Genomic DNA, 13,494 nt, shown 5'->3' on the forward strand with positions numbered 1-13,494 from the left:
CAGTTAATCTCTCCCTCTGCGAGTTCATCTCAGTCACAGTCGCAGTGTTTGGTTTCTGCAGGTTTTCCTCTTCGCTGTGTTCTCTCAGCCTCTTCTACATTTGATGCAACAGCTTTCTGCAGCTTCAATTTTTTTCAGCTGCTCAGTGTGCACCTGCATATGCGGCACATTCTGGAAATACAAAGTCAGTTTTTGTTTTTTGTTTTTTCCTGTTGTTTTTCTGTACATAGCTTTCAGAAACAAATGTACATAAAACATTGCTGTTATTTTTTTATTATTTAATGTTGGAAGTGTTGAGTACATCAATATCGTTCTATGATTGTAAGTTGACAAATTGACAGTTTTGAAAGTAAAACTTTTTTTGGAATAAAATGAATATGTCTATCATATGTGGATGTGGTTATTTGATAGGGATGAAGTGGGTACAAATGTACACTAGGAGGTTGTTTATGAAAAATACATAAAGCTATTTTTCCATACATAGCACAAAAACTGTTTAGATTTAACTGTGTACAACTTCAGCCTCATCTCCTTTATCTGTGCCTGTGATCCTGATGACTGGAGTAGAGAGGAAGTATAACTGAAAATTTCCAGGTGTTAACAGGTCATTAACAAGCTCCTCCCATGTAGTTTTGGGCTGTTCGTTCTCATGATCATCCCACCCCTGGCTGGTCCTTTTACTGCACCAGCAGTGTGTTTGGGATGATTGTCATGCTTACAAATGAAGCTGTTCTAGATGATATTGCATGGATCAAAAAATGACCGTACTTTTTTAAATTCCATCAATTTTCACAAGATCTATAACGCCACTGTCTGAAATTCATCCCCAAACCACCACAGAGCCTCCACCATGTTTCAGAGATGACTGTAGACTCACAGTTGTACCTCAGTCTGGACTAAAACTTCAGATATTTAAAATCGCTCTGTAAGACGAGCTGCTGATTTTGAGCCCAGTTCTTGTGTAATCTGCCTTTTCTCCCTTGGAGTAGATGGATCAACTGAAGGGTCAGAGTCATTTCTCAGGTCTGGCATCAGGTGGACTTTTCCCTTTATCTGCCAGATATTTTTAGGCCTTCCACTTCATCTTTTGTGCACCGCTTGTCCACTTTCCTCATTGTTCTTACAGACACGCTGCACACCATGCCCAGATATGCCAGGTTTTCAGCTGGTAGCTCTTTGGGAATCACCTTGTTGGTATAAAATTTTATATCACTCAAACTGTTGTTTCTGGTACTTTGTAGATTCAGCTAAAGAAATGGGACCAAAGTCTTTGATCTTATGACTGCTAGTAACAAAGTACCTAAATATACAACTTAAAACCGGTTCTTTGTTGTGTGTTTTGTGTAAACACTGAATCAGGAGACTTTTTTTATGCTTGCATGGTTCATAGGTCAGTGTTAAGTGGGTGAACATAGGAAGAAACATTCCTCTGCAATTGATCAGGTACAAGGACTGGATGGGAAATGAGTGAAAAAGCAGCCAATGTCCAAAGAAAAACTTTAAAAGACATCGAGAAAGGCCTGGAGAACTGGTGCTGAAGAACACCTTAAAAAATACTGGCAACCACCAGTGCTGCCTCTCAATGTCACAGCAGACACACTTATAGTATCAGTTTCAAAATCCTACATTGCCTTGTTCTCAAGTTATCACATTCACGTAATTTTCAGAAAGCTTTTTCTGTCCTTGCCATCAAGCTCAGTGAGATTCGAACTTGTCCAAGATTTGTAGTAGATGCACCTGTGGTATCAATTTGAAAATCCTAAGTGACTTCCTTCTCGAGTTATCGCCTTCACAAATTAATGTGTCCCAGTGGGGTGACGCACATACCCCATCAGCCTTTTATGGCTGAGGAAAATATAAAGAAATGATGCGTGACTCAAGACTTCAGACTTCTTCTCAGTTCTCTAAACTAACTACACATGTTCATAGAACCTTAGTAGCAGATATTGAAAACCTATCTCAAGCAGTTTTTCAGAAAACTGAATAATTGAAATAAATGAATAACAGCTGTGATTTAATTCACATTAAGAAGTTTATCTTTCCCCTGGAATTTTGTCTGAGATGTTCAGGTAGAATCTGCTAAAAATAACACTCTGATCACACAGCCAGTTATTTAAATCTGGAAAAAATGTTTATTGAATAGAGAAAAAAAAAAAACAGGACAGTTTGTCAAAAATAAACACCACTGACTCTTTATTAACATTTTGGTGAAATAAATCTTAAGAGTGCCAAGTCAGCTGACCTCACCTTTCTTTCCAAATATAATCTGTAAAATCTGTGAATGCAGCTGCAAAAGATGCAGATATTTCAACTTCCTGCACAGCATCTTCAGGTAAACCCTGACAAACCGCAGATTCCATCTACTAAACAAAAAAGGCTACAAGTGTATTATTATTATTATGATTATGGTGATACAAACACCAAAACAGCCTCATGTACAAAAAAAAAAAAAGAAAAACTTCACGTCACCCATATAAAATGTCATTTTTTGTGATATTACCAGCTTTCGTTTGGATTTCCTTAAACAGTTTTATAATTAGTGTTAATTTAATGTGTGAAAACGTCATGCCTGGAGGAGTTAGTATTTACAGACTGTGACATAAAGTCAGCTTGTGTCATTTGGCAAAGTCGTAAATGAGGCAACAATTTGCCAAACCTATGAAGGATAATGACCCTTTTGCTTCTTTTTTTTTGGATAAAATACATATTACACATAATGAGAAAACACCTCAAACAGAAAGCCATACACCTTTGTCATACACCCCAGTTCTGCTGCAACAAACCAGCGTACCGCTGGCTCTACTTCCAATAGAATCTAGACACAGAGATTCGAGTATGTTTGTATTAAAGGCTTCGCCACAGCGCTCAATCTCTCCGAAGGTTATTCAGACGCTCCTCCAGGTCTGCGTCTGCGTCGGCCAGGGTCGCCTGAGGCTCCGCCTTCTTCGCTCCTGCCACCGACAGGCTTCCGCCAGTGCTCGGCAAGCCTGAAATAAACACGGGGCGTTAAAAGAAAATATCCAGAGAGTCAAAGAAAAAAACGTAAAAGGGTTTTTTTTTTTCTTACTTGACAGTTCATCGGACAGGTTCAGACCCAGCTCATCCAGCACTTGGGACACAATGGCGTCGCTGTGTAGGAAGCACAGACATGGAGAGTAAATCAGAAGTCTGCCAGTCGTATTGATATTGGGTGCCAGATAAACTTCTTCTTTAAATGATTTTAAAGAAGACTGTTTAATAAATCATCTAATCAAATCAAAGGACAGCAGGGCCACCAGAGAGGGTATCTCACTACTGTCAATAAAATAAAAAAAAAAAAAAACTTAAAAAAAAAAAAAAAGTAATAGAATAAAAGAGTGTTCTAGATCTCAAACACACCAGATCTGTGATCACTTTTAGCTCATATTTGTCTTTTGTCCGTAAGTGTGTTCTGTTGTATATCTGTCAGCTTCGTTTCATGCTACCTGTCGGGGCGGGCACTACGGATGTAAATTAGCAGCTAAATTGCTTATTGTAGCTTCATTTTTACACAGCTGCGAAAGATGATGGGAAATATGATGAAATTAAAAGATGCAAAGGTTCTACTTCCACATAATTTATCTTATACTTTGATTTAAATGCTGTACTATAGTGCTGTTGATATACCAGCACCCTTCTTTTAAACTGTTTATTCCAAACGATAGTTGTCCAATATTACACCTTTCTCATATTTTATTAGTTTTGTTTTTAATGTTTTAAAAATTTAAGAAAGATCACAACTACAGGAGCTTCCTGGCCTTGGAAATCCATTGTCAGGAAGCTCCACGTCCACAGTTTATGTGCTGATGTTAATGCTAGAGGAAGTTTGGAGCTCTACAGTTATGAACTCAGCAGAACGTTGGCAACTTCTAGACCCGCTCTGTAGCTTCATTTTTTAGTTGAGTTTCTCTGGTTCCTAAACACATGACTTGGTGCCATGCTGGCATCCTATTACAGTACCACGCTGGAAATCATTGAGCTCTTTGTTTCACAAATATTTGTAAAAAATAAATCACAGGCCTGGGTGATTGATTTATACACCTGTAGCATTGAGACTGAAAACACCTGAGATCCAAGATTAAGAGACTGAACAGCTCAGTACTTTGGTCTGGTCATGTTCCGATGCTCTGAGAATCCCTCACCTCTCCTCCTCATCATCCTCGTCTCCCATGGCGTCGTCGATGGCGTCGTTCATCATCTCTTCCTTCATGTCCATGATTTCACTCTGTCGCTCAAACTCCATCATGATCTTTTGGATCTGAGGCAGTTTCAGCTGTGGGGATGGGATGAATAAATGAGAGTCTGTCAGCACGTTGAGCACGGTGCATTACTATTTTTTAAAAGCTGGATCACAGAATGTTTGCTGGTTATCGGACCTGTCTGTTCATGGTGGCCATGGCTTTGGTGACGCCTTTCATCGCCTGCGCCATACTGTTGTTGGACTTCAGTGTCTGTATCTTCAGGCTGACCGCCTGAATGTTGGCTTTCATCATGATGAACTTCTTAACGTAGCGCCTAGTGCGCACTAAATCTTTGGCCATGATCTTGACGGCGTCCTGCAAAGACCGAAACGATAAAATCACTGTGAACATTCTTCCGGTACAAACGAAACTCTGCTCACAAGCCCCACGGCCTCACCATTTGCCCCTGTTTGGCCATTTTCTTGATGTCAGCGATAATCTTCTTCTCCTGCTGCTCCAGCTTCATTCGCTCCCGGTCCAGTTCTCGCATGGCTCGGTTGAGTGCCCGCTGATTCTGCCTCAGCATCTCCTCCGGAGTCTTCCTCCTTCCAAACAGGAAATCCATCTGGATGTGGATATAAGCAGAGGATCAAATTTGATCAAACAAATATCAGTTATGGCTCCTTTTTTTATATTCCTGCAGTCCTCTGGGATCAGTAGCCATATGATGTGGTGATTGAGTAAGAAACAACAGGAACCATTGAAAGTACCCTCTACCTTCAGTTATAAAGTGAGATTAATCTATCTATCTATCTATCTATCTATCTATCTATCTATAGGTTATCGAATACGCCAGTGCCTTTAAATCGTTTTTATCTGGTTCATTATTCGATTAATCAATCAGTTGGTCAACAGGTAACAGTCTTCCACAAAACAAAAAATGTCAAGGATTTCCCTTCTTCTCTGATGAGCTTCTCTGTCACACATGGAGTTATAATAAATCCATGTGGGTCAAGATAACAAAAACAGGTAACAAAAACAAAAGATTAATAAAAATTTAAAATTAGAATGGAGAAAAATAAAAGTAACTGAAATTTTGATAAACGCAGACTGAAACTAGAAAGTGCATTTTCTGAAGAAACTGCAGTGTGAATGCTTGAATCTGAATGTATGCACTGAAATGAATTAATTGCTGAATTTTGAGTTAAAAATATTGAATGAAATTTAAAAAAAAAACAGAAAAAAACCAACCAAATTTAACCTGAAAACAAAGGTGCTGAACTGCTAAAAGCTGAAGGTTACACAGAAGCAGAAGTTGGAAAAAAGCTGAAAATGTTTTAAATGTAAATTAGAAAACCCTAAGAAATGAGAAAAGAACATTTAGAGTCAGAAAACATCTGAATGAATATTAAAAGTTCATATTCTTTGAATCACTGAATGAAGAAAATGTGATCCCTCCACTTTGATCCACACAGTTTAAAAAGTTTAAATGTCTGAGCTTTGAAAGACACTGTGTTGGAAAGAGAACAATAATGGCGACATTTTGAGGGTAAAATGATGGCTGTAACACTGTGGACACAGCAGCAGTTGAAAGAGAAGTGTTTAAGATGAATCTTGGTACAGTGGCAGGCAGAGCTCGTTAAGCAGGCAGGTGTGAGCCTGGTTGCTATAGTGACTGCACCCAATGGCTCCATACACACGTACACAGACATGCGCCTCACTTTTGCTCCTTAAAATGAACAGAAAAGTCAGGGCGAAACAAATCGTTCCCAAATGAAAAGTATAGGTCGTATTGACGAAATTCTTTCACCGTGAGCGACAGCAGCTTCTAGTCTACTGAATTCTCAGTTTTCATGCCTGTGGAGTTTATTATATGGACGTGGTGACAGTGGAAAGACACCATGCTCTTCTGATTTTCAAACGAACCTTCTGAGCCATTTTAACATTAGAGTCTATGGAAGAGTTGGAGGGAGGAAGCTGTGCATTGGTGACATTTACGAAAGAACCATAACACCTAGTACAATAGTAAACACATTGGATGAAAGAGGACAGCGATGGCTACGTTTTGAGGGTAAAATCATACCTGTAGAGCAAACGCTGTGGACACAGCAGCAGTTTTAAAAAAGATTTTAAGATTAATTTTTTTTGCTCCTCTCACTCTAGCAGTTGAGCTGCCTCACTCTAGCCCCAACATTCCGTCCCATACACACCCATTATAAACTCTGAAACGGGTGAAAAAACATCATGAAACTTAAACTGGAACTGAAGAAAAAGTATAATAGATATTGAAAAGATAAATACAAGTTCAATAGTTGAATGTCTTGTCTTCGTTTTAAAGTTTGAATGGTGGCTCTATGTCAATGTATGTGGAAGTAGATACAGTTTAAAGAGGAGGAATTTGAATGAGAATTTGAAGGGTCTCCCCATTGAAATACATTATAAATTTTTGTTAAATAAAGTTGAATAAAATAAAAAATATAAATGTTAAAAATGAGAAAAATAGAAGCAGTCATGTCCAAAAGAATAGGAATCTAACGGTGTTTGAATGGTTTTTCTAAGTTGAACGGTTTTGAAGGAGATAGATTACAAAAAACGTACGGAATACAGAATAATAAATAAAATAGAATAAAGATTAGAAGAACAATACTGTGAATGCTTTTCAAGCATTCACACCAATTACATGAAAATATGGACAATGCAGTCTGCAGTTTTAGTCTCGGTGAGCCTGGTGAGGCTTTGTTCCACATTTCCTGAGACCTGAGATGACCACATGACTATGAATCAGCTCCCTTCAAAAACTCCTGTGTTTATATTGTGGTGTGTATTCTGATCACCAGTCCCCCCCACCCCACCCCCAAGTAAATATATAAATAATTAAAATTAAAAATACTAAAACTTACACCGATAACAGTGGACATTAATGGTTATTTTAAGCCTGAAATATCAGACATCATAATCCTAACTCAAACCTGAGCTCACTCCATTGGCTTACAAACACATTATTAATTATTAAAATCGCTTTTCATCATTACTGTGTCAATAAATTGATAAATAAATGCCTGACATTTGGTCATTTGGTGGATGTGAGAATACGAGGAGGGGGGTTTGTATTTGAACTTCTCTGCCTTCCGTACAAATAAAACCCCCACTCTAAACAAATTTACAGCGACATTTTCTACACATATAAACTAAGGCCGTCTCAGGCTGTCACGAGCCCCTGTTTACTGGACGGTTACTCAGCAGTCAGTTATGTGACCAAAGGCCTGAAGTCTAAATCCAGCCTTGTTTAGCTCGGTTGTTCTCCCCCTCTGGCAGGGCAACAAAAACCAACAGGTAACCCCACCACAGCGTGAGGCCGGCGGTTAAATCTCACCGTGTGCGGTGGAGACGGGGGTCCAGACGGCGAACACGGCGCGAAGAGGCGTCAGCTAAGACTTCTGCTCGAAACAAATTTAAACGGTTATTTGTTTTCTTTCCTACGCTTCCGTGTCGCTAGACTTTTACTTCCCGGAAATTACGCCATCGCGCACACCCAGGCAGACGTCAGTTTTACCATGGCGTCACATTTGTCACGTGCCTACAGTCGACACCGAGAAAGACAGACATACATTTCAAAATAAAAGCTAGAGAACTCTTATACAGTAAAGCTAGCTAAAAAGATAGCTACAAGCTATTGTTATTTATTTAATTTATTTATTTTTTGCGTTTAACTTAATTCTTAACAAAGGAAGCTGTAACAAGCTGTAACAAAGGAATCTTACAGCCATACAGTGCTGTGATAAAGCTATTGGCCCCACCCTAATTCTTTCTTTTTGATTTTTGTCTTTTTAAAAATATTTGTCACAGTTGGGAAGTTGGGAAATAAAACATATAGAAAAATATACTGATTAAAATTAAAGCAAAGCAAAACATGCAATAACGATAAAATTATACAAATAAAACCAAATAGATAATACAACAGAAAAGTAATTAAATAACAGTTTATCCATAGAAATAGACGTTTAATGACCAGTACGAAAATGAAACTAAATATTACAACAGCAACAAAAGTACATGTCAGACTTGACCCCGTAAGAAAAATGTTATTTATGCGAAATGTATTATTTTAATTCCATACATTTCCAGCTTTGGGTGACGCCTGTCATCAGACTAGCAGTCTCAGGCTTTTATTTTGTAGGGTAAATGACTCCACGTCAGGTCATAATATCCGCTGCTTGCTGAGACTGGATTGCACATGTGCGTAAAGGCTACAAGCATGTCTGCTGAGATAGGAAGTTGGTTCTTTAACTCATCGTGACAGATTATCAGTGAAGGTCTCTGACACATCTGTGGATTGATGGACTTCTCGGGAAGCTGATTCGAGTTTCTCCAGTGCAGAGGCTGCCCCTTGTATAAATATGGCTGGATTTATTGCAAATCAGCACAGGTTGCTGCTTGTATTGAACAGAAGATTTCACGCACCTTTATCAGCCTCCCAGGTTGCCTTTTACTACGTAACAGCTTCACACCTGAACCCAAAGGACAGCAAGGTCAGCCCTGTAGCGAGGGGGCGCTCCAGGGTCCAGCACAAGCCTGCAGAAGGGCAGGAGCATGAGGGGTCAACTCAAAGAAAAGTGTTTAAAAGTGAGATCTCACTGCTGCAGAAGCAGATGAGGGGAGATGACTTCAGAGTGTCACCTGAACTCAGGAAACTGTGCTTGGAAGATTTCCCTGCAGAGAGGGAGAGGCAGGTGAAGCAGAAACCTGCACCTGAAGCCAAATCTAAGGACTGCGAGGTTGTTTTTGGCGTTGCTCCCTGCTTCTTGGCTCTCACTCAGGGAAGGAGGAGGGTCCGTAAGCTGTTTGTAAAAGATGGCGAGGCCTCTCACAGGGCGTCTGTGTTGAAGGTGTGCGAGGAGGCTCATCTGCGAGGAGTTCGAGTCCATCGGGTCAGCAGGAAGGAGCTGGACAAGATGTCCAATGGGGGAGTCCATCAGGGAGTGTGCCTGCTTGCCAGTCCCCTGAGCTACCTCACCGAGGACTCTGCACCCAGCAGGAAAGATGCTCCACTGTGGCTCGTTCTGGAGAGAATCCACGACCCCATGAACCTCGGCGCCATCCTGCGCTCTGCTTATTTCCTCGGGGTGGACAGAGTCGCCAGCAGTCTTCGCTACACCTGCCCGCTGTCTCCAGTGGTCAGCAAGGCGAGCTCGGGCATTATGGAGGTGATGGGGGTGTATGGATATGAAAACCTTGCAGAGATGTTGAAGCTGAAGATGGAGCAGGGCTGGCAGGTGGTTGGCACAGTGGGACAGGAAGCAGAAGTGTCGCAGATGCCCATCACCAAGTGTTCAGACTTTAAAATGACCAAACCCACGTTGCTGCTGATGGGAGGAGAAGGAGAAGGACTCTCCAAGGAGCTGCTCTCCACGTGTCAGACACTTCTCACCATCCCAGCGGGCAGGGAGCTGGTGCCTGGCATCGAGTCTCTCAATGTTTCTGTAGCCACAGGCATCCTGCTGCACTCTTTGCTGTCCTCCAGGAGCTCGACCACATGACAGCCACCTCAAATAGCCTCCCAAATGAAGATGCAAGGTCACTGACAACACAACCAACCACAGGAATAAATAGTTCAGTGTAATCTTGAGTACAAATTCATAGAAGACCAAACCAGAGCCCTCATACTCTTCTCTGCTGTTGTGTCTAAAAACGACTATTCCTGAAAACAGGACTGAGTAGCATTTGCTGGAAACAAAAAACACAACCCACCTGTTTCAAGAAGTTACGTAGCCTTTAAAATAAATACACATTATTTATTTATTGCCTATTTTCAAGATTGATGTTGTCAGTGGAAACCAACAGGCTCTGAGCCAAGTCTCTGCGTGATTGTTTCCTGGGATTTGTTGACTATATTTTCTCTGCTATCTGTTATTTGGCATTGATGTTATTTGATACTTGTTACTTGATATCAATGTTTTAAGTCATCTTACTGTGTAATTTGTATCTTTGTACAGCACTTTAGTCAACGCTACTGTTGCAATTAAATGTGCTATATAAATAAACTAAACATAGGTAAACGTCCACATTTTCAAACCTTATCCATGTGTGTTTTGATTCAGTACCGGAGTACGTCCTGGTCGCCCAGCATCAGGACTGTGTAGTGTCTATTATTTTTATGTCTTTTGCTCACATTTTAAGGTAGGTTTCTGTATAATCAAACATGGATTTGGGTACGCCAAAGTTTCAAGGTGCAAAATGTCCTCCACATGTCAGTTTGAGGAACTTTTGATTGCACAATTGAAGCATGAGGACCAAGCGTGACAGCTACACTTTTACTGTGTTTTGCTCCACACAAGGTTTCTTTTATCCCCCTCACAAATGTTGCTGTCCTCCTCACAGACCCTTGGTTGTGTGATGATACAGTAAATCTAATTATGATTTTTCTGCATTTGCAAAAAAATATTTGGTAACACAGTGTTTCTTGTTTAAGTTTTGGTCCTCCTCCAGAGGCCTGGATGTTTGAGGATTTGATGGTTCGGCTGCACCTTCCTGAACAGAGACCTCTGATGTTGTTCCCAGAGACTGTTGGAGCCATGATTCCAGCTCCTGTTACCAGTGGGACGCTTTGATTTTACCTTCCAGTTGTTCCTTGAGCCACTGGGAATTCTTGATTATCTCATATCCCTTCTATCTAATGCTACTGTCAGCTGCTATTGCCCAATCTATCACAGCTGCTGTCTTCTGCTCTTTTGCAATCACCGCTATCTCTGATTGGTTGGCCAGCAGCTGCTTGTGTATCCCACAAGATTCTCATCCACCTCAGAGGTGTCTCCCATCACAACAGATAGGTTCCAACCCCTACCCGCTACTTTAGGTTGGATAAGTGGCGGGTAGGGAATGGCAGATAACTTTTCGGACTATTCCTCCAAAAATGTGCATATGTATATATGTATGTATATATATATGTTTCAGCATATAACTTACATTTTAAGTCAACTGATTTCAATTTTCTCTTTATCTGCTGTCTTTTGTCTTCGCCTTACACATTATTTATTGTACACATGTTGACCCTTGACCAAAGAAAAGAAACACCTGTGGAATAAGTGACACCATAATGACTCATATGCATTTACTGCCCCAGTACACCATGACAATGAGTAGACATGCACAGCACAGTAGGAGGACCTCCCCTAAGTGGAATGCAGCCCTGATTAATAAACCAGTGCTTTTCCTGCTGAGACATGCCGACTGTCCGCTGAGGAAAGAAGACTGCGGTTACGCTTCACATCAAACACTACGTGTCCAAAGGTTTGTGAACATATGATCACAGCAGCGGGGAATTTATCAGTCACAAGACCATCAGTGACGTGCAGCACTGATACTGGCTGATAAGGTGTCGATCACATCTGCTGCTTTAGTTTATCTTGGAGGCATGAATAAGGGTGACGTCAGGGCTCCATGCAAGCTTGTCAGGTTCTTCCTCACCAAACTGTAAAACTATTTACTGAAGCCCAGGGCAAATGCACAATTTTTATTGGTTGTCAGATTGTAAGCTCATAGTTATGCTCATCTCCTGTGACAGGTGTGTTCCCATGAGTGTTGTCTTCTTCTTTACTATCAGGAAAAACAAGCAGTTCTTACACTTCTATTAACAAGAATCCTAAGAATAAAGGAAAGACAGTAGGAGATGTCTACATACTTTTGGTCATGTTACTGAGATAAGATCTCCATTTAAAAAACACTTTTCGTTTTTTTGTAGAAACTGAAAACTTAAAGTGACATTTACAAATTAATGAAAAAATAAAAAGTTTGTGGAAATATACTAATTTTTTTTGTTTAAACCTTTACAACTAAAACTGCAAATACAAACCAACTTTCATTATCTAGCAAAGAAAATAGCATTTGAAGAGAATATAATGAAAGCTAGAACAAAACAGATACATAAAAGTTAATTTTTCATATTCTGACTGCTGTCAGACATCTCTGACACAGTCATTTCCTAGATTTTTATATAAATAAAGTATTTTTTTATTATTATTTTCATATAATGGCTTTCATATCAGTTACACACATCAGTGATTTACTCAGGAGGTTCGACCTGTGCCTAAATGATACTTTTCATCAGGTGGTAATTAAGTCCTTTTGGACTGCACCAAGATCCACATTTTTTCCAGAAAGCTAAAAGCTTTCCAAGCTTTCACTATAACAGCTATTTACATCCAAACCAATCCTCACTCTTAAGAGGTCAAACTTAGTTTGGTAAATCTTATTTAGGATTTTAACATTCACCCTTATACTTTCTGCTTTTCTTCAACGTCAAATTTCAGAATATGATCACAGTTTATCAGTTTTAATTTCTATTATTAGAATTTTTGTCTTCCAATTCACTTAAACACAGGTTAGTCACCAGTGTGGGTTTCCTCATTTTAGTTTAAGTGCTTCAAATTTTTTTAATTGTGTTTTTTGTTATTTCAGTGGTAGTTTTAGCTTGTCTTTATTATGTAATGGGTGGCATTTGTCAGGGACAGATGAAATGTTTAAAACTGTCGCATAATAAAATAGTGGTTTAACACATTTGCAAATAAGCGAAAGATTCCCAGTTTCATCACAGGAGTTGGCACAAGTCCCTTTCGGGTTGTGTCAGGAAGTGTGTCTAGTGTAAAAAATCTGTCATAACCGCCACATGGAATGACCTGCTGTTGTAGCTCCTTTTAAATAAGCGTCAGGGGCGGATCTAGAGAAATTGTCTCAGGGTGGCATGAGGGTGGCATGGAAATCAGATTGGGTGGCAAAATCAAAGCTTTTTTTTAAAAAAAAACAAAACGCAGGTTTTACATATGGTTAAAATGATTCAAATGCAGTAAGTATACACATGTTATGTAGACCACATAGTTAAACATTCAGTTACATAAAACATGTGAATTTTGAGTTTATGCACTGTACAGCCTGTATAATAAATAAATATGTAGCCCAATACGTATAAAATCCAGAAAGCAACACAACATGGGGCGGTTCATTTACAAGGAAAGGTCTAACTTAAGTTTCGCTTTTGGAAAAAAATTACACTGTCAGGAACAAGATTTTAAATTTGTATTTCACCTTCAAATTGTTTTATTTTATTTTTTACCTTGCCTTGCTTGGCATCATTCTTTTCAGCACAACCTCACGTGTCTGAATTTACAGTTATTTTTTCATTGACATACTGTATTAACACAACTGATCTGAAATCACACAAAAAACATAAAATCCTAGTAGTAGTTTTTTTTTTAACTGTAAAAACCACAAACATGTTTAGTAAATTATTTTCACAACTTCA

General features: G+C 39.5%; 2 protein-coding genes across 2 annotated transcripts; one reads left to right on the forward strand and one right to left on the reverse strand.

Annotated features, from left to right (window-relative positions):
- Positions 1-2,144: 2,144 nt before the first annotated feature.
- Positions 2,145-7,713, reverse strand: chmp2a (charged multivesicular body protein 2A). The gene is made up of 6 exons (XM_085361044.1): positions 7,573-7,713; positions 4,657-4,824; positions 4,395-4,574; positions 4,161-4,291; positions 3,068-3,129; positions 2,145-2,987 (listed from the first exon to the last, which is right to left on the reverse strand). The coding sequence occupies exons 2-6, from the start codon at positions 4,822-4,824 to the stop codon at positions 2,866-2,868; spliced, it is 663 nt and encodes a 220-aa protein (XP_085217170.1). The 5' UTR covers positions 7,573-7,713; the 3' UTR covers positions 2,145-2,865.
- Positions 7,714-8,448: 735 nt separating this feature from the next.
- On the forward strand, positions 8,449-10,068 carry mrm1 (mitochondrial rRNA methyltransferase 1 homolog (S. cerevisiae)). The gene has a single exon (XM_085361045.1). It carries the CDS (start codon positions 8,597-8,599, stop codon positions 9,734-9,736), a length of 1,140 nt encoding a protein of 379 aa, XP_085217171.1. The 5' UTR covers positions 8,449-8,596; the 3' UTR covers positions 9,737-10,068.
- The last annotated feature ends 3,426 nt before the right edge of the window (positions 10,069-13,494 follow it).

Source organism: Diplotaxodon limnothrissa, linkage group LG8, assembly GCF_057381915.1.
Source record: "Diplotaxodon limnothrissa isolate DT_005_m linkage group LG8, D_limnothrissa_male_GT1.1, whole genome shotgun sequence".
Classification (NCBI taxonomy): Eukaryota; Metazoa; Chordata; class Actinopteri; order Cichliformes; family Cichlidae; genus Diplotaxodon; species Diplotaxodon limnothrissa.